This window comes from Athene noctua, chromosome Z (assembly GCF_965140245.1).
Source record: "Athene noctua chromosome Z, bAthNoc1.hap1.1, whole genome shotgun sequence".
Classification (NCBI taxonomy): Eukaryota; Metazoa; Chordata; class Aves; order Strigiformes; family Strigidae; genus Athene; species Athene noctua.
Window position 1 is genome coordinate 72,922,615 of NC_134077.1, and position 24,687 is coordinate 72,947,301.

The window sequence follows — 24,687 nt, forward strand, 5'->3', positions numbered from 1 at the left end:
CATAAGCAAATCTGGGGAAAAAGCAGAATCAAAAGCCAATCCTGGGCAAAATTAGGAATGACAAATTTTATATAGCAGCAGAGTGTGAGAGTAAGAGCAGTATGAATTACTGTGTGGAAATAAAGTGAACTGTAATTGTGGAGTCCTTAGATGGAGAAGCAGGACCATAAAAGGGAGAGAGAAGATATGTGACTTGAAATGAAAAGCAAAGTTTGCTTTAGAAAAAGTGATGCTTAATGTTAACATATTGTCTTTGCATCAGATCTGAAAGAGCACTTGTGTGCCTGAAACTTTGGAGTTTTTTCCTAGCTATTTCTGGAAGACTTTTGCTAATGCACTAATCTCCCTATAAACTTGCCTCATGTTCAGCTCTAGGTCATCCTACTTACCAGATTGCTGTGTTAGAAGGGTGTAGGATGAAGAGTGTGTGTAGAAAAAATAGGATGAAAACAAAAGTCCAAGTGAGGGAACACAGAAACCAGTTGAGGGGAAATAAAATAACCTAATGGAGGATAGAGGGGCTCTGATTTAGCCCATTAAAAGTTCCAGTAGCTCCACATGAAAACATTGCCATTGGGGTTATAGAGAAGATAGAGCCAGGCTTTTCTCAGAGGTGCACAGCAAAAGGATGAGCATCCCAAATTAGAAGTTACAGCAAGGGAAATTCTGACTGTATATAAGGAGAAAAAAAACCAAAAAAACCCAAAAAAAACCAAACTAGGGAAATCAAGCAGGAACAGGTTGTCCAGAGAGGTTGTACGGTCTCCACAGAATGGTTTGGGTTGGAAAGGGCCTTAAAGATCATCTAGTTCCAACCCCCCTGCTGTGGGCAGGGACACTTTCCACTAGACCAGGTTGCTCAGAGCCCCGTCCAGCCTGGCCTTGAACACTGCCAGGGAGGGGGCAGCCACAGCTTCTCTGGGCAACCTGTGCCAGGGTCTCACCACCCTCATAGTAAAGAATTTATTCCTTATCTCTAAACTAAATCTACCTTCTTTCAGTTTAAAGCCATTATCCCTCATGCTATCCCAGAGTTGACTGGAGAAGGCCCTGAGCAACCTCATCTAACTTTGAAACTAACCCTGCTTTGAGCTGCAGCTGGACTAAAGGGATCTGCAGCAAACTATTCCACCCTAAGTTACTGTTCTGGTCTGGCCTGTTGTTTGGGCAAGAGTCGTCACATTTTACCATGTCAGAATCAGGTTTACCAGGAGGTGGCAGAATGAGCAAACAAAACAGGCAAGGCAAGTGCTTTCAAGGGTGGAGGATGTTCTCCTGCCTGCCTTCAGTCGCTGGGTGTGCAGTCATGGGTTTGTGGGGTGGCAGCATCGGGCTCAGGCCGGCTAGCCTGGGAAACCAAGAGGTGGAGAGCCAGTGCAAAAACCTCCAGCTCGGGGGTTAGATGCTGACCAACCATCAGAAACAAGAGCGTCGTCTGTGCAAGATGTGAAGTCCCAAGTGGGCAGCTGTGAGAGGTGGTCCCCATCTCGTTCCCCCAGTTCCTGCCCTGTAATCACATCTCCGGGGGCTTTGTCTGAGGCAGTGTGCTGGGATCTGACCATCCTCATCTCTGCTGCTCATTGCTCTGAACCAAGGCGGTAGGGAGGGGTGCCAGGGAGGTGGAAGCACCCTGCAGGACAGGTTAAGTAGTTGAATATATTGCTTCAGACCAAGCTGGACTACCAGGGCTTGTGCTGAAGCTGTAGTGGTGCAGCTGCAATGCTGCTGTCACCCTAGCTAGCACAGCTAAATCTGCCTTGGGCTCATCCCCTAGTGCTCAGGTGGTGCTGCAGTGAGGAGACCAGAGGTACTTGGGCTGGCCACTTGTTACCCCTTGGCCATACCAAAGCCAGCCAAGCCTTCGGTACCCCTGTATACCTCCTTTTTTGAATTAAAAAGGGCTTCAAAAACTGAAGGAATCCCCACTCATGTTCAGCATGCGGGCTCTCCTTTGTACACTCACTCTTTCTCATTCTGACATCTCATTCTCTTCATTTTGACTCTGCTTTTCCTCCTTGCCCACTGCTCATCTTGGCCACCCAGCAAAGGGAAAGTGGAGCTCCCTTGTGTCAGTCCTTGTACTGCACAGAGACAAAAGTCCTGCAAAGTCCTCTGCTTCTTACAGCAGAGGTGAGCAGTTATGTGGCTCATGGGTGCAGTGAGAAGTGGAGCAGGAGGTGAAGATGTGGAGAGGCAAGGGAGGGAAATACTGAAGGGAAAAAATGAGAGAGGGAGGAAGAGGAGTAGAGGAAGTGCTGCAGCTGGTGCTCCTTTTTTCCCTAGCTTGTCTGCACTGAACTCTATATTGGGGCCTGGGGGTTTTTATCTTCATTTTCAGTTATCACAGATAAATTGAGCAGCTGCTTTGCTTTCTGTGTTGGAAATGAGCCTCAGTAGAGAATTTAGCAGAATCAGAGAGAGAGAGCAAATATTCCCCAAACCCTCCTTTGCTCCTCTGGAAGGAAAAAAAAAAAAAAATCATGCAGGAAGTCTCAGAAGAGATGTTTTATTTCTCCACTGTTTCACCTTATCTTTTTCAGAGGAGCTGTTCTTCATGATGAAGGGCTTATGGGTGGCATCACCCCATAAATTTAGAAAGCTTCTTAGGAAATGGGGGCAGGGTGAAAAGTGTGAAGTGGCTGAGCTTCGCTGCAGTGGACAGTTGTAACCACACGTGCATTTTGTATAGTGAGCACACAGCCTTTGCTCAGTGCCTCACAGTACATCTAAGGCATTTGCTGCAATCCGTAATGTGACTTCTGCTAGCTTCTTTCTACATTAATATCTCTATTTTTGAAGAGTCTTGTGCTGTTACATCCTACTATAACTAATTTAAACCCAGTGTGCTGTATATACAGAAGTCTGGTTTCTATATTTCAAAACTGTCAAGTAAACAAGAAATGAATGGAAATGTCTTTTCTGTGCAGCATTAGTCACAAGAGGATTAAAATTGTGGATGAAATATTTTTGTTTATACAGTTGTGCTTAGAATCTCTAGTGATTCCCATGGAAACTCCAGTGTTGATGAATTATTAGTCTTCATAGGTTACTGCTTCTGTTTTTTTTCACATACCCACAAGAAGGTTTGACTCAGCACTGCATAGTTCAGCAATATGAATGTCTCCACTAGTTGGTTGTTGGGTTTTTTTTAATCACCTAGATGATACAATTTTAAAGTTAAAAACTACTTTTTAAAACAACATGTGTTTATTTTAGGGAGGAAGTATGAGTTTCCCAGGATCTACTGGGACAGAGGTGAGTTTATTTAAGACAGAGTGTAGTAACTATTTAGTTAATGATGGTCAAACCTTTGAAAATCCTTCTCTTTTGTTTTCTAGATTGTACAAGCCATCCAGAATTTAACCTGCCTCTTGTACAGCATACAGGTGACTACTCCACTGCTAACATTGTAATTAGTCTTAATAACTTAAGGTTTGTTTTCATGTTGCCCTGCATTTAGACATTATATCAGTGGATACTTATCTCTACTGGCTGTTGCATAAGTTGTCATATAAAATGTTTTTATTCTACATCAGTGGCAGGTTTCTTTTTAAAAACTGAAAAATTCTTGCTTGCTTGGAGGTCAGTGCACGCAAAAAAGGATATGTGTAAAGCCCAAAACTCTGGGGGGAAATTAAAATCATGGCTTTAACTGAACTAATGTAATTTAATGTACAAATTCCAGAAATTATAGTTCAAGATATTGAAAAATGTTCGTATTTTGTCTAGGATATTCTCTTTGTTACTAATAAACAGTGCCTCTGCCACTTAGGTAGCAAACTCAACCCGTTTTAGATATTTCAGTCTCAATTAATTGTTGTGTATATTCTGCAGGATCTTAGTCTGAAGTTTTTGCATCTTTCATGATAAGTTGGAATGTTTTAACCTGTTTTTTCTTATTTAGATGCAGTTTTATAGTTCTATTTTAAAATATTTGATTTGAGTATGTTGAATTTTTATTAATAGCATATTTCATAATAATCCTGGAGACCTTGGTCCTAAATGTTAAGTGGATTAAAGCAATGCAAAAGCAAAATAAAAGGCTCTAATTCGGGTAAATTTTTTAAAAAATTAAAAAACAGATAGCTTAACATCAGAAGGGCAGTAAAGTAATGCCCAAGCATTCCTTCATTGTTAAGACCATGAATTGGCAGTATAGGTGCAGGTAAACAAGTAGATGATCCTGTCCTTGCCCTGTTTACAAATCACTGGAGCTCACCCAATACTGGAGTAAGATCCAAGAAGTGGGAACTGCACATTGCATAAAGTTAGAAACTCCTGTGGTGGAGGGCATGGGGTAACAGGGCTGCAGGAATTCTCTGGGAATGTCTGCCAAACTAGGTTCCCATGTCTGCTCTTGAAGACAGACTGTGCAATAAGTGCCTCAGCAGATCTAAGGCTTTCTTGCTTTTCTTTCTTAATCCCAGCTATATTTTTTTGTGTTATTGGAGGATGTCATAATCTTTAATGCAAACAATGTCACAACATCCTTGTGAAGGATGGAATACAGCACTCTTAGTTGTAAAATAAAACTGAAATCATTATTATACTGCCGATTTCTGCTGCCACCAGATACCTTGGTCAGGGGCCTGTAGCAGTATGGTCCTGATGACATGGCTGCATTGGCAGGTGCCTGTAAGACTGATGTTAGTAGGACTGTACTGTTGCAGGTTAGCAAGGAGAGCCTTAGGGTTGGAAACAGTACAGTTTTATTTGTATAAGCCACATCTATGTTGGGAATACATTGTTGAGTGTAGTATTTCCAGCACCTTAATGCCCTCTTTAACCATGAAAACTCATTTTTCCTTTGGGTCTTAACATCCTCTGACAGAAGAGGACCCCAGTAGTAACTGAAGTACCTATGCACAGCTGTAACATAAACATGTTATAATACTAAGTGTAAACCAGAAGCCAGTCAAAAGTGCTTGAAATGGTTGCATGCTTTTAGAAACCTCTTGGTAAAGGCATGAACACAGAATTTTGTCCACTTGCATGAGAAATAACCACCCAAAAAGCATAAACTGCTGATATTATGGGAGGTTAAAGCATTTTTATATAATACTTCTATGTAAAAAAACAGAAATGAATTAATACTAATATTTAAACATTTGTGTCTTGATTTTATTGTGGTGTCTAGGCAGCACTAGCTATCCAGGACAGCCACAGAGAGCTCAATAGGTTACTCCTCCAGGAGAATGAGAAGACCGGTTTTTGGCTAAACCTCTTTCCAGAACAAGAAAAACACCAGAATCTGGAAAAACAAAGGGCAGAGCTGGCCAACATACACAAACTAAAGCAGCAGTTTCAGCAAGAGCAGCATCAGTGGCTGCATGAGTGTGATGAGCGGCAGCGGGAGCTGGAGGCGAAGGAGAGCTGGCTGGGGCAGCGGGAGAGGGAGTGCGGGTACCAGGAGAAGCTGCTGGAGAGGAGCCAACAGGAACTGGTTGTGCAGCTGCAGGAGTACCATCAGAGCCTGGAGAGACTCCAAGAGGGCCAGAAAAAGGTGGAGAGAGAAAGAGCTAGTGTGAAAATGCAGAAGCAGCTCCTCTGGCACTGGAAGCACTGTCATCAAAGTAGCCTGTTTTCATCCTCAGGGAGCTACGAGGTATGTGGTTCCTTGCTGTAATTATATCCCTGACTGCAGACCTAGAAATACATTCCTTGATGAATAGACTAGTACATCTGGGTTTTGTTGGTTGTTAGTGTAACGAGTGAGCATATAGTAAGCTGAGGTTCAGGCATATCCAAGGGCTTTGTTTGAACCTCATGAAGTTTAACCAGGGGAAGTGCAGAGTCCTGCTGCTGGGAAGGAACAACCCTATGCATCAATATATGCTGGTGACCAACCAGATGTAAAGCAGCTTTGCAGAAAAGGCCAACAATGTGCCCTGGCCACAAAGAAAGCTAGTGGTCTCCGGGGCTGCATTAGGCAAAGTATTGCTAGCAGGTCAAAGGAGGTGATCTGGAGTACTCTATCCAGTTCTGCCTCCCCAGTATGAGAGAGACATAGATCTATGGTGTGGGGGGTGGAAAGATGGGGATGGGTGTCCAGTGAAGGGCCACAAAGATGCTTGAGGGACTGGGGCATCTCCCCTGTGGGGAATGGCTGAGACTGTTCAGCCTGTAGAATAAAAGGCTCATGGTGGTTCTTATTAGTGCCCAGAGACAATGGGCACAAACAGAAAAACAGGAGGTTCCCTTTGAACATCAGGAAACACTTTTTTATTGTGCGGGGGACCAAGCACTGGCACAGGTTACCCAGGGAGGTTGTGGAGTCTTCATCACTGGAAATACTGAGAAGGTGTCTCGATATGGTCTGGGTGGCCCTGCTTGAAGAGAGGGATTGAACCAGAGACCCTTCAGAGGCCCCTTCCAATCTCAACCATTCTGGGATTTTAAGATGGGTGGCCTACAGAAGCCAGACTTCACTGATGGGTATTAAATTGAGGAGACAGAAATTGTGAAAACCTGTATTTTATTCTGCTTTGCTACTGTGTTTGCAAGACACGTTGTGTCTCCTGCCTTTTGTAGGAAAGTTGAATTGTTGTAACGTTTGAGGCATACAAAGCTTTTAGTGAAGTCTTTGGCTACTGTCCTTGTTCCTGGACAACAGCAGTCTCCAGCGAGGGAAATTGGTCACTCTGGGAGTGGGAAACACCAGGCTCCTGTGAACCCCATGTGTTAGGCCCTGCTGTCCCACTTCCCTGAAACAAGCAACCGCTTAGGAGAAGAGATTGGTGTGCAGCTACATCCCTGACAGTATAATTTGTTGGAGATTGTCATTATTAGGGAATGCAATTTAAAGTAGCTCTGAAGCTGCTTAAGCATTAAATACTAAAAATAATTAAGTTTTTGTTGGGGGTGAAAGATAGAAGCCGACTCTGAACTCAACTGTCTGGGTGCGCACCTGGCAGGTGGGATCTGGCTTCTAGTCCCTGCCTTGGTGGGTATGGTCTTGACTTCCATTACTGTTCTCTAAAGCACCTGACAATCAATACATTTTTCCTGGCTTTTGCATATACTGAAAACTCCTTGACCCACAGAGCCGTGTTTCCCCCAGGTTTTCATTTTCACAAGAAAATCTGTAGGGCCTTTCTTCAGGCTGTCACCTCCCTGGTTTTTCAGCTGCCAACTGACCCATAATGGGCAGTGACCATTTGGCGTCTAAGCCTGTGCCCGCATGAGAGGGTGAAGGATTGGCCTCTGACCTCCTCCTTTTTATCCAGCTTTTGTGAACATGACTTATCCATATATGCTTGTCCAGCCCAAAGGATGAAGGTGCTTCTTACTATTATAGCTTGTGGTACAATTTTGACTTGTTTGGCAGTGCTTAAGAAGTGGATGATAAAACCAAAACTGAACTTACCCATCAGTTTTAATGGATGGGACTTCTGAAATCTTTACAGGAAAGGAAGTTGAGGGACAATAGTCTGATGCAGGGATGACCAGGACTGCACACAGATTGAGGCAAAATAATAAAATGCTGAGTGTCAAAGAATAGTAGTTCCTAATATTTAATGTGTATTTTTATTTCAAGTTAACTACATGACTTTGGATGCATTCCAGGCCTTGGAATCATCTTTGAGTTTTCCACTTTCTTGCAGCAGCAGAGGTGGCTCAGTGGTTGCCAGTCAGCCAATATTCCCAGCCCAGTGGTTTTGCCATTATACAGAACCTAGCTAGTTTTGGATGGCCAAACATTGCAGTAACTCACACTGCTACTCCTGCTTTTTTGTGAGCTCAGCCTGCATAAATACCTGCAGGCAGGAAGTCTTTGCAGGATTTGCATTGCCCTGGGAGCCATGGCTGCTTGCTGAATGCTGTTTGCCATCCCCGATTTGACTGCTGCAGTCCTATTCTCTATGATTACATCTATGGGAGGTACAGTGTTACTTTTAGATTGCAGTGTACGCAGATTTACATATGTGAAATGGTACCTCATTGAGCCATAGGGCAAAATCTTAACCCACTGAAAGGAGTCAGCAGAACTCAGTGACTCCTAAGTAGCAGCCCTTTGTTATTTGCTATTTCACAATTATGTCTGAATTTTCCTGTGTTTTGAGGGGAGCTAAGGCAAAATGTGCTAGTTTACTGCTGTTTGTCCCCGAACTCACATCCCATTTAATATGTTTTGAGGTTAACTTTTGGAAAATTCTGTCTGGCAGTTCATTTTATGTATCCTGGTGTAAGAATTCCTCGGGACGATGCTCTTAGTCATATGGTTTAGTTTTAGGTAGTCATGTGAGGAGCAGGGAGTTGGACTTGATGATCCTGATGGGTTGCTTCCAGCTCGAGATATTCTATTATTCTGCTGCTGGACAAAGGTGAAAATGCTGTTACGTTGTTGGTTTTTTGATTGTTTTTTTTCCCCCTTCTACAGATAATGGGACATAATCAATCAGACGGATTATGTGGCAAAAATACATTCTGCTTAAATGAAGCTGTAGTGTGTATGTCTCTAAGCAGTCTCAACAGATCAGAGTCTTCTCTCATTTATGAGGATGGTGTGTATGGGCTGAACATCTCAAATTCTGATATGGCAAAGACTAGTGAAAATCAGGTCGACCTTGAAATGGACACTTCTTGTCTGCCAACATTGAGTGCACTGTGGAAATCCACTGGTCCTTACCAGCGGATGTCTTTTTCCTGCAAAAGCAACAAAGATGCTTTTAATAATGATAATTAACACTTTATTTAATTAACAAGTAGTACTGGCAGTTTGCCACCTCTCAGAATGAATAGTCCTAGAAAAGAAGACAGTTTGCTATGAGTGGAAGCAATAGATTTTCCTAAAATAATTGTATGACACTTTTGCAAGCTTGTTGAAGGCAAGTGAGAAAATGAACAGAAAATCCAGGAAACTTTTGAAAAAACTCCCAGTTTGTGTCTGCATAACAGTACTCGGAATGTTGTTCTCCTGATATCTTTTCCCACTGCTTTTTGACCTTGGTGGGGTTTTTTTGCAAGCTGAAGTCACTCTTGCTGTTTCAGGTGCATTTTAGTGGCTATTTTAGAACATATGTGCATTACTTGATGATTTCTAGTTAGAATAGCTTTTGAATTGCCATCTTAAAATGATAATGAGTGGTCAAACATCCTCTTCTTTCTTCATTGAGAATGAAATGGAAATATCTTGAAAGGCTCTATAGTTGTGGAGAGAAAATCCTTCTAAGGGATATAATCTTTGACAACAAGCTTCCATGTTAGTAAAAACAGCTTTTACTACACTACCTTTTTTTATTCTTGTATTTTATCAGAACCCCCAAAGATATGTAGATTGCATGACAGCTACTGACAGTGGCTGTCAAGTGGAAGAAGCCACCTATCTGAGCACTGCATTGCACGGAAAATTCCCTGAAGGACTTAAAAACTCACTAATGACAAACTCTTAAATTATCTGGGTTTTATTTCTTATGTTGCACAATGCTAGTATTGATCTGACTTTGTGTCTTCATTCTTGCATTATTGTGAGAGTTGCAGAGCAGCATGTTAAAACACAACAGCTAAAAGTCTTAGGGGACAATGGTATGCTTTTGATGTAATAGATTAAGTAATCTGGGGGATTTTCCTGCACAGTTGTGAAATTTAGGTGAGACATGGCAAGTCAACCCTGTAGCAGTGCCTGAGCTCCCATTTTTCTGTAGCTGGCAGTGCAGGATGACTTCTGTCCTCCCACCAGCTGCATACAGGTCAGGTCACATTAAAAACAGTTGAAAACATACACAGGTACCAATGGCTTTTAATTGGTTTAGGTCAAATCTTGACGTTTTTCAAATAAAAAAGTCCTTGATTAAGGAACTTGCTCCTTAGTACTCCTTGTAATGTATTAAGCAGGCATCTACTATAGCCTTACTAGTCCTTGGTACATGGGTTGCCAAAATAGCGTTTTATAATCAAAGGTGGTAGGGCAGGCTATCTCATCACCACAATCAGCAAACCAAGCTGATTAGTGAAAGATATTAATATTTCTAAAAATGCCTAAATAATTAGCCTGGTGAAACTTGTTCTAGTTTGAATGAAGTTGTCATTTTAGTAATAGGTTAGCTAAGAGTGCAGATTTGAAAAGGAACACATATGTGGGTTGACACCTCTCAAAAGTGGATTAGCTGGCACTGGCAAATGTTCAGATGCAAGCTAACCAGGGAACTTTCTACTGAGCCCACATGAGAGTGTCTGGTTTAATTAAACTGGCTTGTACCAATTTAATTGCACTGATTCTAAGATAAGCTGGAGGAGCTTCTGTATGTAAAGCTGCTTTTCACCTACAATTGGTCAGCTTTGTCTTCAGCTGCTGCCACTGTATTTTGTGTGGACATCCTTATCTTACTCTGGTAACAGGGCATCAGTTTAGTCCCAGCAGCTTGGGTCAAGCACTGGCTACAAAGCGTGCCCAAGAGGTAATCAGTATAAGTCTCTCTGGCTAAGTCATATCCCATAAAAACTGCAGTTACTGTCCTGACTGAGTCACAAGACACCTTTGGCAAAATGCAGCAAATCCTTGTAGCATCCTGATGGTGCAGATGGTGCTACAAAGCCCCACAACACATTGCTAGAGCAGACGGCTGGGACCCTCCCCCAGAGAGGTGTGCCATCATGTTCCACAGTCAAATTTGTGATTGGATGGCGACAACTATTTTATGCTCTGATAGTGCAGTGCATGAGTCTGCATGATTCAGACTTGCTTCTGTCATGCATCAGGAGCCACCGTACAGGGGGTGTGGAATGAGAATGCTAAAATTCCCCCTGAAAGACAGATGGCAACCAAGGCTCTGCACATGGAAGTGAAGCTTCACAAATGTGAATCAAGCAGAGCAGTTACAAACATTTCATACAGGAAGCTGATTTCGTTTATTTTGGCTGTGCTTTTTCCCTGAGAGAGTTTTGTAGAGTTTAAGAAGATCTCTGACCTTGTACCTCTGTTTCCTGACAGCACTGCAGGATATAGTCAGTTCTGATCACTGTGAAGTAAAACCAACAGAGATGCAGAAAGACTAGAAAGAACTTGAAAGTTAGCCAAAACTTTCAATATTTTCATGTGGATGAATGTTTCATGACATTTTTCTGCATTTTTTTCAACTGGCTCTGTGTATAAAGTCTCACAATCATTTTTCAAAAACATTCCTAAATAATAAGTCAAAATGGAACTAAGAAACAAATACTGAGTATGGGTTATTGGAAATAGCCATGTACCAGATACCATGGCCAGATCTTGCATATAGTAAGTTGTGTGTGTAGACAGAAGGAATTTCTTGGGTTTTATTAACTTTTCTAGAATTATTAGGCATTCTGTAAGAAGTCTAGTCTGTCAGAAAAAAACCTTAAGTTATTTAATGAGGAGCACCACCTGAACATGTCAAGGAGTTAATCATGCTGCATTCCACTGTATGTTAAGTACTATGCAATTTAGCTTCATAAATATACTCAAATGTAAATGGCTACATTCCTCCAGTGCATAATTTTCCTTTCATATTTTCCAGGGTAAGATATATGTCTCTTCACATAGCTAGCATCATGATTATATACAATTGTTTTATGTGTATGGGAGTGAACTTAACTAAAGACCTTGCGGCAAGTTCTCACAAGGCTGAAACTGGCGCAAGTACACTCACTATAGAAAAGGTGTGTCATCAACAATAGGGAAATATGATTGAAAGGAAAACGTGTTAATGCTCTACACTAATGGTTATGAAATTATCTGCATGAAAGCAAACAGGTACTTTGGCTAATTAGGAGTCGGGAAGTGTATGTTTTGTGTCAGACTAGACTGAGAATTGAATAAATTACTCTTGTATTTAATTGACATGACAGGTTAACTAGTTGAAGTGATGCCTAAGGTTTTACCTATGGATTCACCCCTTTGATTTCAAGAATCAGTGCAATTTTAATTCTTTTAAGCTTTGAAGTGAACAGCATTGTTCACTAGTACTGACTTTACTTTTTTTTTATTCAGATGTTGTAACTACAGGAACAGAATTGAAAAGTGATAAATCTCAAAAGCCGCACTGAATCTTCCTTCTGGGAGTTTTTATTTCCCCAGGCATTTGCACTGTTAGCATGGAAGGATTTTTATGCATGATGTAGTGAAAAATATAGTTTAAATCTTTATGGGGAACATAAAAAAACCTGAGATCTCAGGATCGCAGCCAAACCTGGAAACAGCTGAATGCCAAACCAGGGAGCAAAAATAGGGCTCTATTTGACTAATGTGATTTTAATCTTTTTTAGAGGAGAGCAATTTGTACATATATGCGTATAAGCAAATGAGAGAGTTTGATTTTGGCAAAATAATCCATTTATAGTGAATTTCATCAAGGAAAGTGGTTTCTAGAGATGTAAAAATCTGTAATTTGCAGTAGAAAAAGCAGAAACCCCAGAAACAATGTGTAGTATTCTGTAACTCCATTTTTTTTCCTTATTTTTAAAAAGACATTCCCTTCCCATTCCTTAAGGCAGATTGTGCTAATGGTGATTGCTCTATTGAACTTGTTCTTAAAACTGTAGATCAGATTAATTTGTTCTGGTTTCCCACTGGTAATTGAGATGAGGTTTAGAACAACACATTACTTTTTGGCTACCTTAACATCAGTTATGGCCTAATGACATTGTATAAAGGTACCTGCATATGTTTGCATCAGGGAGATTGAGAATGGTGCTGTATGGTCCTGTCTTTCTTCTCATATTTGTGTAAAGCAAATGCTGCCCTCAGAAGAGGTATACAATGTAAAGCTGATGCAAGTGCGATTAAAAAAAAAAAACAAAACCAAACAAAAAACCACAAACCCCAAGCCAGGTGAAATATGCTTTGCACTACAGTGTTAAAAAGTCATGTGAAGACATACAAGCTGTCTCCCTGTGATTCCAAGTCAGTACAGGATTTGGCAAGGTGCAAAGCTCTAACTCAGGGCCTTATTCAGATAAGCATAGCCACTGCTGCCAGCACTGGAGGTGGTTAATGGAATCCAGTATTGAGAACTTTGTTGAATGAGATCGCTTTCATTGCTTGGAACCTGTTAAATAATTACTAGTTCATGCAAAAAAAGTCATCACAGGTCTGCATGTGTGACAACTCCGAGTTAATTTCTGTACTACTCCTGCTGTATGAACTCATTCTGAGCACATCTGACCTGCCTGTGTTCTGAGCTGGAATGTATTTGTGCTCTGTACAGTACAGCACACACTTTGCACGCCTCCTGCCAACAGCAGGCTAACCCCTTGCTACTTGCAGAATAGCATGTAAAGATGCTTTTCTAACTATTTTGAGTTTTTCTTGTATGGTTCACAGTGTTTTGAATAATGCAATTTTTTTTACTGTTTGCTCAGTGAGCAAATTCTGTCTGTTATTCTTTCACTTGAGAAGAGAGAAGGAGGGAAATCTTTTAAAAGTAAAGGATGACATGACTGTGGAGCCCCCAGTTTGAGTGAGCCTCCTGAGCAGATGCAATATTTTGAGCTACTTTAAACTGTTTCTTTTTTAATTGATTAGATGCGAAATTGAGAACATGCAATTGATTACAAATTTCCCTTTCTGTGTTCAACATAGCCCTCTAGTCTTAGCATGGATGGGTGCATAGGTGAGCACAGAGCCCATTCACTGCTCAACATAAGTTATAATGAGAATAAAATTAAATGCAATGATATAAGAATATAAAGTTGTAACATCAGCACCCACATCTTCCAAGTTCAAAATCGCATCAATTTATTAGAACAAGTAAAATCTTACTTTTAACTCTGCAACCGATCACAGCAAATTTGCCTCCTCTCCATACCACGGAACACTGAGTTTCATGCTCTGCCATAAGACATCAGTGTCTGTATGGTACTTTGTGGAAGTGAATCACAGGGCAAGTATTTTTTTCCTCTTGGGAATAACATTGCCATTTGTTTAAAGCAGATGGCAGAAGGGATTAAATCACATGGCAGTGTGATACCAAAGTGAAAGATATGTCATTATATGTCATCTGCAATTAGGTATTTCAAGTAACACTTGCTTTTCAGCGCTAGGATTTTGTAGTTCGAATTTTCTCATCTCAGAATACTTTTTCTTATTTCTGAACACAACCACAGTAGATGCAGCAGTATTACATAACCTTTTATTAAAGCAGTTAATAATGTTCTCATTTTATTTTGTACACTAATGTAAGTATAGAATTTCCAGTGTAATGCATGGCTGATTTTATTGTTTCTAATGTCTTCTCATTTAGAGCTCATTCATTAGGAAGGGAGTTTAAAATAGTGCACATCTTTGAGGTGATGAATGGAGTGAAGTCCATCACTGCCTTTTGAAGTACCACCGGTGTTGGTGTAAATCTGCACACCATACTCAGGGTTTTATTGCCTGCAGACTTCTTAAATAGCAATAGGATGATATTTTATCATTTTCCTCATATTTATGATTCCTGCAGCTGCAGTACAGTGTTTTTTGCTGTCAGTGGAATTACTGGCACAAATGAAACTGGAATGGTTTGGACCATAGTTCTTATATGCTAATTTATTCTTTTCTTAAGTAAGGTTGTTCCAATAGATATTAGGTTCAGGGAAGTAGAATGAGGGAAAGGAGCACATTTTGAAACAGAAGCAAAAGACCCTGGGTGGGGAATCTTTTGCCAGACAACTGGTTTGTAGTGAAGCAGCTCCAGCTCAGGATTGTACAGAGTTGTGACTTTGGCAGCAGGAAAAGACATGATCCTTCAGGAAAGCAGTCATGAAACAAGAGTCTTGCTAATTGTTGTTTGATGTGAGGAAGATACCTTGGGAGGTCCGTGTTTTCCTCAGGTAGTATGATCTGTGGGTGGAGACATGGCTGCGTGCCCTGCTTTAGTACATTAAAAACGTTTTATGTAAGTTTTGTAATGGAATTAGAGCCTGAAATAGATGCACAAGTGTGAATAAATAATGCATCCTAATGACTGGGAGAAGCTGTTTATGGATGATCAAATTTTGCAAGATACTGAGTATGCAAACACACCCTGTAAAATCACATAGCTGAATCACCAAGTATATCTGTCTGGCTTATTTTGAAAAGTACAATGTAATTTTAATTATTTAATATAATACTTTACATATTCCAGGAAATGGCCTGTAGCATGCTGTGTAAAATGATGAAGTCTTAGTAGCATGAAACCTCAACAGCATCTGCTGTTAAATATTTATTGGGAAACTGGGGAAGATTGTCTGTCTTTTACTGGCTTTCATCACATGAGCACGTGATTGCCTTCCACATAAATTCTATTGGCTGTAGCCAAGCTGCTAGAGGAGACTTCATGGAGTATCTTGTTCTGCCTTCCCAGATGCTATAGTAAACCTTCCTTTGAGTGTAAATTTTTGGTGGGACAGTAGAGGGGAGGAACCATTGTGTTGGTATTGAGATTGTTTTTAGTTTAATCAAATAGGAAGTTTTCCAACAGTGACCTGCTGAGATTCCTTAACTGTCCCTTGGAAGTTTGATCTAGAGATGGATCATAAATGATAAGAAATTATATTTGATTTGACTGTATTTGTTTAGGGTCTGCCATAGAAAAATCAAAGAAATCAATGGCCTTTAAAAGTCATTTAATGTATTCCATGTTAAAGAATACATGACAGACAGGGTACATTTGGTGGAAAGAATGAGAAGACATTTCTGATCTTTTTTTAATTGAGGTTGAGAATTGCAGAATAGTTGCTGCTGACAACAAGAAGTGCAGAGAAGCTGTCTCATGCACAGAAACTTGCTAATACAACACAGTGTCAATGGGAAGGGGATGAAGGTTTAAGAAAGGCTTGTTAAACACGGGCAGTTTTGAACTGAAGGTAAAAAATGAATGCAGGAGAGTGTTTTAAAAACATAGCATCACGTTTTTTTCTGCTGTGGAGAAATGGCCCGCTCTCTGGAGTGGTGGGATGGGACTGGTGCAGAGTTACAGTGCATGAAGCAAGGGGATGGGAACACACTGGAGAGAGTCAGACCAAAGCAGAGCCTGGGTCTACAGACATGCAGCTGTGGAACTGGAGATGAAGACAACTTCTAGTAAAGGCAAGGTAGAAGGAGGTGCTGATGAATTTTGACTTAAGAGTAAGACCAGTGTTGCTCATACCAGAGAGAAGTGGGAGCAGAAAAAATTGGATCCAAGTACATTCTGTGTACTCAAGAAAAAGACTTGGCTCAAGGGATGGAGGCACTTTTTTGATAATTGTGCTTTTTTCTGGCTTTGATGTATAGTTTTCCCTTTAGCTTTTATGTAGACTGTTTTCACAGCAGTTACATGTTCACAGAGCATTTAGCAAACAATTAAAAAGGGCACCCATTTGAAAATATTCCATCACACCCTGAAACTTCCTATGTGTATGATGCAAAACTTGAGTAATGTGCAACTTTTCAATTTTTGCTGTTATTTTCAATGACTACAAGAAGAAAACATCAGTGCTTATACTTCCATCCAAACTGACTAAAAATGGATAAAAACGCCTGTGGTAATAATCAAATTGCAGTCAAAAAGTAGTGACTATTTCCCTGTGTTTTGAGCTCAAGGGAGAACAAGTATCTCTGTAACTATCAGTTAAGAGGTTTCTCTTTTATAATAATGTCCGTATTTTTTCCTGCATTAATTAACAAGAAGCAGCTTCTATTAAAGAGTAATATTAGTATGTAATTGATTTGAAACAGGTGCTTTGCCTTATTATTTGCTTCTGCAGTAATTTTGTATATTGGCTTTGAGTTTTGATCTCATCAGCTTTTGTGAGTAAGAAGTGATTCCCAGCTGTTGTTGGGAAACTGCAATATAAAACCAAGGTGCTTAGGGGGAGACTTGAGATTGTTTATAAATAACCTCCCATTTTGGCTTTTGTAACAGAGTTGTGGCCTTCTGCTACTCAAGAAAATGTTTCCTGAAGTCCAGACAACGCTCCTTTGTGTTGTACCTGAAAGACTGTCCAAAAGCTGGGAACTAAACTGGTTGTTTGCCAAGGTCTTTGATTTAATGTTTATTTCAAAGCACAACTGTAGTTTAAAAAACCCCCCGAACCATCCATAAAATATGAAGCAAATTTAATCGCACAATAATGTCTGTCTGTGGTAACAGGGAGCTCAAAATAATAGTTTTGATGTGTAAATGTCCCCTTTTGTTTCAAAGGGAGTGAATTTATGTGCCAGAAACACTTATTTTTTTCAGGGTTTAAGCTATTTCTGTCTTTGGGAGGGAAGGAGAGGAAGCTTCACCGTTTTGCACACCTGCAGGGTGCTGCCTGGGCACAGAAAGGCTGTCCGGTTTCATCATCTGCCGAGTCTTTGGAAACGCTTCTGCTTCTCTAGCAAATGTTTAAGCAGGAGCATTAGCAGCTGGCTGCAGTTTGTTTAGACTTCAGCCTGCTGGCCAAATGTCTTCTGAAGAGTATGGGCTGAGGGACAACAGTTCAGATACACCTGCATTGGACACACCAATGAAGAGTCTGTGGGAGTTTCCCCATTGCTTCCCTGCTGTTTTCATCAGTGAATAGACGAATTGCCCCTGCCCCTGTAGAGGTGCCCTGTGTGGGCACTGCTGCACTGGGTAGAGGAGCAGACCCACGCTGGCAGCCAGTCATGTTCCTTGTGATCCTTGGTAGGAATGGTGTTCTTGGGGTTTTATGGTTATTTTTCTCTTCATCATTTGAGTGCAGCTGTGTTTAATGAGCTGGAAAAGAAGTAGGTCAATAAAACATGTGTTCATTGTTAGCAGAGTACCTACTGGACCATGTGTGTGTCTGCAATTGGCCGTCTAAAGCTTCAAAGCTTAGCACAAAGACAATTTAATAGGGAATTCATACCTAAATAAATTAATATTAAGCAGAAGCTGGCAGTTGTCAGGCAGGATGCCCTGCCAAGGTGAGACTGTAGGTATTTAATGCACAGACAAGTTATGATTCCAAGTCAGACCTATTTTTAAGTCTCTTATTGATATGCATTAAAAAAACATAATCCCAAAAATAGTATAGAAGCTGTGTGCTTTAAAGCTGACATAACTGATAGCATAGCCATGTAAGTAGGTTAAAATTTTAAATTATTTCAACCTAGGGGCATGCTATGAACTTAAAGTGGTATCACTGGCAGTGTTTGAGTTTGAGATGTTTTTAATTTTTTTTTTTTTTTATAACACAGTGTTAAAATAGTGTGTTTACTGGGCTTTAATAAAAGAAAAGACAGCTGCATCATCATATGACTCCAAAACCTAGATATTTAAGACAAGTATCAAATAAATGAGTTGGAACCCTTATGGAGCTTTATGATAAAGCAGTTTTGGTGAAATAAATATACATTTTGTCTTAGCCAAGAATGTGGTCCCAATTCTCTAGATCAAACTTTTCTCAAGAATTAGAGACAAAACCTAAAAACTGAATTGCATTGTTTTACCTAAGCCAACAAGTAAACAAAGAACAGAAACATGCAGAATAATGGCATTTCCAGTAATTTTATCATGATCAAAAATCTAAAGTATAGACATGAAGAAGAGTTATGTTGCAGACTTTATTCATCATAAACATTATAGACTTTGAATTCTTTCTGTTCTCTGTCTTGTAACAAAAAAAATGCACCAAAAGCAGATGAGACTAATTATAGTAGAATCTGTTATGGCCTAATTGCTCATCTGCTTTTTGTGAAAGGTGCTTTTTTGCCTAAGAAATACAGCTGCTTCTTTTTCATGGGGTTGAACTGGTTAAAAGTAAACAGCACCATTAAAATTCCCAGATTGATTTCCTGCCTTATTCAGTCAGCTGGGAAATGGATTAGGCTCCTCTTTCCTTGGTAGCTTCAGGGTCAAAGTATTTTTTCCAGTGTTTTTTGAGACCTGGTACCAAATTCAGTTCCTGCTGTGAAATCAGATTGAGATGTGAAGGCCTGGTTTCTTGATGGTATTTGAGATTTCGACTCCCAGTGAAACTACTGGGAATTGTCCTCAGACCTTCAATGCTTATAGACTTAATTTCTATACGAAGTGATCTGAACCTGTGTGGCAGCAGTGGTTTCCTGGCTGTTCCATGGAGAAGGGCTGCGCTGCACCAGAAGGTCTGGTGCTGCTGAGTGAGGTTCCCTTTCTCCCACCAACCATCAGCTCCATAAACAACTGAACTTGCGGTAGGGAAAATCCATCCCAAATTAGTACAGTCTTAGTAGGCACTAAAAAAACCAATCAGACCTGATCATAGTGCCTTTCTTCAGGAGGAAGGAGAGAGGTGGAAGTGCCTGGAGTTCCCTGGGGAATCAGCTGTTGCTAATGAATCTGCATGGAAACCACTGGGAGCATCATTAGAGACAGAGAGTGCTGTGGAATTTGCCAGTGGGGACTTCCAGTGGAGTTTATGAGCTGCCATTTGCTATTGAACTGTAATGGTAAATGAGAACCTGTTACCCCTGAATTTCTTTGAATATCCCAGACCTTGCAGATTTAGCACTGGTCTTTAGGTGTCTACTTGTACTTTGCATTATGCATGAGTGCCAGTGGTGGGATTAAATACAGCAGCTCTGCCATTTCACATAGCTTTGGCCTGAAGTTGATGTGTCAGCTGTCAGTCCAGATGAACTTGTTACTAGTTGTTATAAATAAATGTTAAACCCAAAACCTAACTCTCTATATTATTTTCAGAGGAGTAATGGTTTTGAGAATTTTTAAAATTTGTTGCTAAAAGTGGCATAAATCTCTGATTTAATGAATTTTTATTTTGTGAAGAGGGCCAACATGTGACACAGATCTCTGAAAATCACTGCAAATTTAGTGTATATATGCAGTTTCTGCAAAATCTGTGTGGTGACTCGCCCCCCCTCTCCCCCGTGATTTGTGTGTCCATCCGTCCCCACCCCTTTTTTTTTTTGGTAAACAGCAGGGAGGGTATCTAATCCAGCCTAACTTCAGAGCTGATCCAGCTTTGAGGAGGAGTTTGAACCAGAGGGCTCCTAAGATCCCTTCCATTATGAATTAACCTGTGTTGCTATAAGGGTCAGAGCTGAAGGAGAAAAACTGAAGCTTTCTATTAAAAACACAGACTTGACAGGGTGGGGGTTTTTTTGCCTGGAGTGTTTCCTAGTGCCTTGATAATATCTTCCTGTCCTTCCCATAATCATCACTGTGGACACTCCAGCTTACCTGGAGAGTTCTGATCCTCTGGGAAGCGAGGAGGGGTGAAGGAGAAAATCCGCGGCTTTTATTTGATGTGGAAATGCTTACATCCTATGACAACAGACAGAAGGTGAGAATCAGTGTGAATAATGAGTTGTTTACTTGGCTTTTGTACCATCCGAACCCCTCCTAGCCCCCCAGCAGCACGGGCTGTTTGTTTTGGTATGTATTGATCTCAGATTCCTACAAATGCCATTGCTTTGTCCTTCACCTTCTGAGCAGTTTATGGGATGCCACTAATGCTGTTTCTTAGTGCTACAGGAAGGGTAAGTTACGATCGTTAGGATGTGGAATGCCACCTTTTTTTCCTTTCCTGTACAACATTAGCATGTTTTCAGCCAGGAGCTGTCGTTTCTCTGAGTTTGGACCCAGACCCCATTTGGAGAACTCGAGGTCCCCTTAAAAGCTGTGAGCAAGCTGGCCCCACACACAACAGGCCTGCAGTGTGCTGTTACCATTATATTTAGGTTGCCTAGAAAAGTATTTTTGTTTTGGGGGAGTATCTTTCTTGCAATTTCCTGATACCTATCCTCATGGTACTGAAGCTACACTCATGGAAAATGGGGAAAAAATTAGATTTGTTTTTAATGTTGGATTTGGCAGTATGTGTCTGTGTGCATTAGGCAATTTGTGATTTTTTTTTTTTTTTTTTCCAGAATTTGTTAGAAACAGACTCTAACTCCTTTTGAGAAAATTGGAGGGGAGACAACAGTGAATGCCTGGGTTTTCTTTATTTAATGAAATGGTGTCAGCCAGATAAAAAGGAGAAAAAGCTGGACTTAAGTGTATTTTGTGCTGTGGTTTGGCCCTGAGCTGAACAGGCTACATGGCCCCAAAATGTTGCAAGTGCTGTCACGGTTCACCTACCCTTTGGTTTCCAGCCTCAAACATGTCCTTCTTTGCTGGAGAGTTTGTCCAGCCCAACACTGAAAGAGTTCATTCTTCTGGTCTGCAGTTCAGTTTTGTCTAGGGTGTACATGATGCAGCTGTGGATCTGGCTCAGGCTCTTTAGGAAATAAATAAATTTTGCATAGCTGGTTGCACGTAACCTCCAGGGCCTGGCATGTGCTGAGATGCCAACAGCCCATGGCTGCTGTAGAAATGGGAGGGTGTGGGGACCTGGGACTCACAGAAGACCTCATGGAAGGGCCTGAGCTACGGCTCAGCTTCATTAAAGCTCTGGAATTCTGGGAATATCCTCTGTCCTGATATAAATATGAAGGAAAGTAGGTGTAAATGAGCAAGAGGAAGGCAGTGGCCAGGTACTGTCACCTTCACTTGCCCTTTCTGTGCAAGAGGTGCAGGAGCAAGACAGCCGGCAGAGCTCTGTCCAGGCAGGAGGGGTTCACGCGGGGGCAGTGAGAACTCTTTTGCTGGGTGCTGGTGATGTGGGTGCCGGTCTGGTGGGTGCGCTGTTGAGCTGAACACAGCCTGCCTGAGCATCACTCGGCAGGTTGGAAGGGAGCAGAAGAAAGCTTAAGAAAATGCTCAGTTTAAAGAAAGGGAATAATACAAAACTCATTTTGTGGCCAGTGTTGGCGGTTGATTTACAGCCACAACGAAGGAGGTTCATAGAAGGTCGGGGTTCTTATTTGCCTTGATCCATACGGAGTTCTGACTGTCACCCGCAGTGCAGCAGAGGAGGGCTTGGACAGAGGGGCTAAGTAGGTTCCTGGGCATGCCCCAGCTGACTGGAAAGCATGGGAGAGCTTCCCGGCTGCAGTTTTATGATAGCAGCCCCCTTTGTCAGCCCTCCTCTGCCTCGTCTGTGTGACTAACTGGTTTGTTTTTCTTTTCACTTTTAAAATTTTTTTTTTGGCACCTTCAGCTCTGAGTTCTTTAGTGGGAAGCAGCTGATGCTTTCAAGGCTAGTTCTGGAGGTTTCCTTCCCTGTTTTGGAAAATCATTTATAGAGGAAGATTTCTCCTACCATTCTCCTTGGGGCCAAGGGCATCCAGTTTCCTTGTGTTGCACCAGGGACTTCGGGGGAGGCTTCTTGGCAGCTGTTGCTGCTCTCTGCGTAACAAGAACCAGTACTGACTAGTGGATCAGTCCCCTTTCCCCACTCTCGCTTCACCTGAGGCTGTTATTCCCAACTCTGGCAGTTCTGCCCTCCCTGAGCAGCTGCTCTTGGGGTGCATCGTGCTGTTGCCTGCAATACCAGCTGGTCTCCTGGTGTGGCTGCTTCCAGCATGGTACCAGGCCCACTCCCCACCAGCAGGCTGAGTCTTTTGACCCCGGGGACACATTGTGCTTTTATTAGGCAGAGCCTGTGTTGAATGCCACCTGAAGTGCAGCCACAACAAGCCCCTTCCCTCCTCAGCTGGATTAAGCACAACCTTTCCAGCCCAACAATCTACTCATCACCCCAGTGGCAGCTGGGCTCTCACCTCCTGGGTGCTATCCTGCTGTTTAGGTTCTCCGGATACAAGAGAATTAAAAAATTTTTTTAAAAAGGGGGGAGGGGGGGGAATAAAAAGGCAGCTAAAGTAGCGATAGATCATTTATTGGTAGTTACAGAATCTGATTTGTTTTTCCAGAACACTGACGGTTTCCACTGCTCAGGTCTGCTGCTAAGAGTTGTAACAGTTAACGAGAAATGGTTTGGAAACAGCTACTGTTTTAATTGGTGAAGCAATTACTGTTTAATTTTGATGATGGAAAATAACTGCACGTAAGGTGTTTCTTTTCCGTGTTTTTTCAAATTTGTAATTAGGCTTCTCCAATTATGTACTTCATAAACTTTGGAAACAGCTTTCAAATAAATGCTTACTGCCTGGTATTCTTATGCGCATAACTTTGTGAAGGTGAATAGACTCACAGGACTTAAAAGGAATATTAATGTAGGGAAAATTACCCCAAAATAAAAGGGTTTAGAGGACCTTTCACTGGTAGGGCTCTTTTTAGTAAATAAATAAGACTGAAGTATCCAATTTGTAATGCAAATTGTAATCTTTTTCTATTGTGGCTATCAAAAAGAAATAAATGCAAAAGTCATCTTTAACAAAGAGAGCCTGTTTAAGTAAGTTAGGGAGTCAAATCCTGCTGTGTTATGTATTGCAAATAACTCGCCTGCAGTCAAGACTTACTCTGGATTTTCACCAAGACCAAAACTTGATCCTTTAAATCCAGTGTAAAACAGTGAAAGAAAGGGAATTTGTGATTAATTTTCTTAACTTTCTGTATCATCCCACTATGACCAAGCAACTTTTGTGAATAAATACCTTGCCCCTGCCACAGTAACTGCATTCTCACAGTATAGACGAAGCAGGTATAACATACATGTGGTTTATACACCAATAGCTGAAGCTCCAAAGCCTGTTTGCTCCCCCCCATCTGTGTGAATGAATATCAAAGAGGAGAAGGTGCTGAAGGCAGAGGCAGCAATAGGATGTGTTCCCACCTGCCTGTCCATAGTCATCTCCCACCACTCCACATGGCCTGTGGCTGGGAGCAGCCTGGGAGCCTGGGCTTTGCAGAAGAAAGCTTGTTTTGCCTTAAACTCCTGCCTCAAACAACAAGACTGGTGAAAGTCACATGTGTCAGGGGAATGCCAAATGTGGACAGGTGTCATTTTAAATTGCCACCAGTTAGAGCGACATGGTGTGTTTAAAAAAAACCAAACAACCCCAACAACAACAAACGACAACAAAAACACCACCCAAAAACCCCACAAAATCAAAACTAGCCCAAAAAAGCGCAGTCCAAAACAAAACAACCCCTCACAAACAAAAGAAACAGACAAACACCCCCCCAAATATCTCCTTTATAATAGATTTTTCATTGCACGTGCATGTGAGAAGGGGTAGGCACCAGAGCAGGCATGAAATGTCTTTTTAGTGCTCTGTATGAGTGGCTGAGGCTCAAAGGATGCCACTGCTGAGTTTGCTTGCTTCTGATATTATCCATTCTGTGGGAGCAGTGCCAAGCTCCCCTTCTTCCTGCAGAGTCCTTTTTGCAGAAGGAAGAATTAAAAGTTAACCCTCGTGATGGAATAGCGGAGGTTGGTCCAGCCAAGATTATAGTACTGATGGTGCATGTTCTTTGTGGTTTTTTTCAAATTTGTAATTAGGCTTCTCCAACTAGTTCTCCAAAAGTATTGCAGCCAGTCTGTTGTGGACTTTTCTTATCCCTAGGTGTGACCATACACGCTCCCTTGTTATGCAGCTTGTTTTTATGGTAAAAATTGCTTTGCAGAAATACAGATGTAGAAATGCCAGCTGCTAAGAGGTAGTTCCCAAAGGCCTGAAGTGGTACAGTGAGCTGACTAAGGAGAAAACCCAACCTTTTTTTTTTTTTTTTAAGTAGTACACAGATCATCACAAAATCCCTCAGAGCTTAATGCTAGAAAAGAAGTACCTGATCCTCTGCATTTGTACGAGCAAATTGGAAAGATAACAAATGAAGATCATTGTGAAATAATTTCTTAGTGTTTGGGTGCAAGTATTATCTCCATGTCACACTTAAAGGATTGAGACAAGAATAGAGTAGATAGTTTGTGCAATAACAGATAAACTTGGCAGAAAAAGCTGGATGGTTATACATCTGTTACAGATATCAA

General features: G+C 41.3%; 1 protein-coding gene across 1 annotated transcript in view; it reads left to right on the top strand.

Moving 5' to 3' along the window:
* Positions 1-24,687, top strand: part of ARHGEF28 (Rho guanine nucleotide exchange factor 28) — a 61,758-nt gene that overhangs the window by 35,444 nt on the left and 1,627 nt on the right. The window contains 4 exon segments of the mRNA XM_074931371.1: positions 3,217-3,255; positions 3,339-3,386; positions 5,138-5,605; positions 8,381-8,705. Coding sequence (XP_074787472.1) covers positions 3,217-3,255; positions 3,339-3,386; positions 5,138-5,605; positions 8,381-8,705 — 880 coding nt within the window.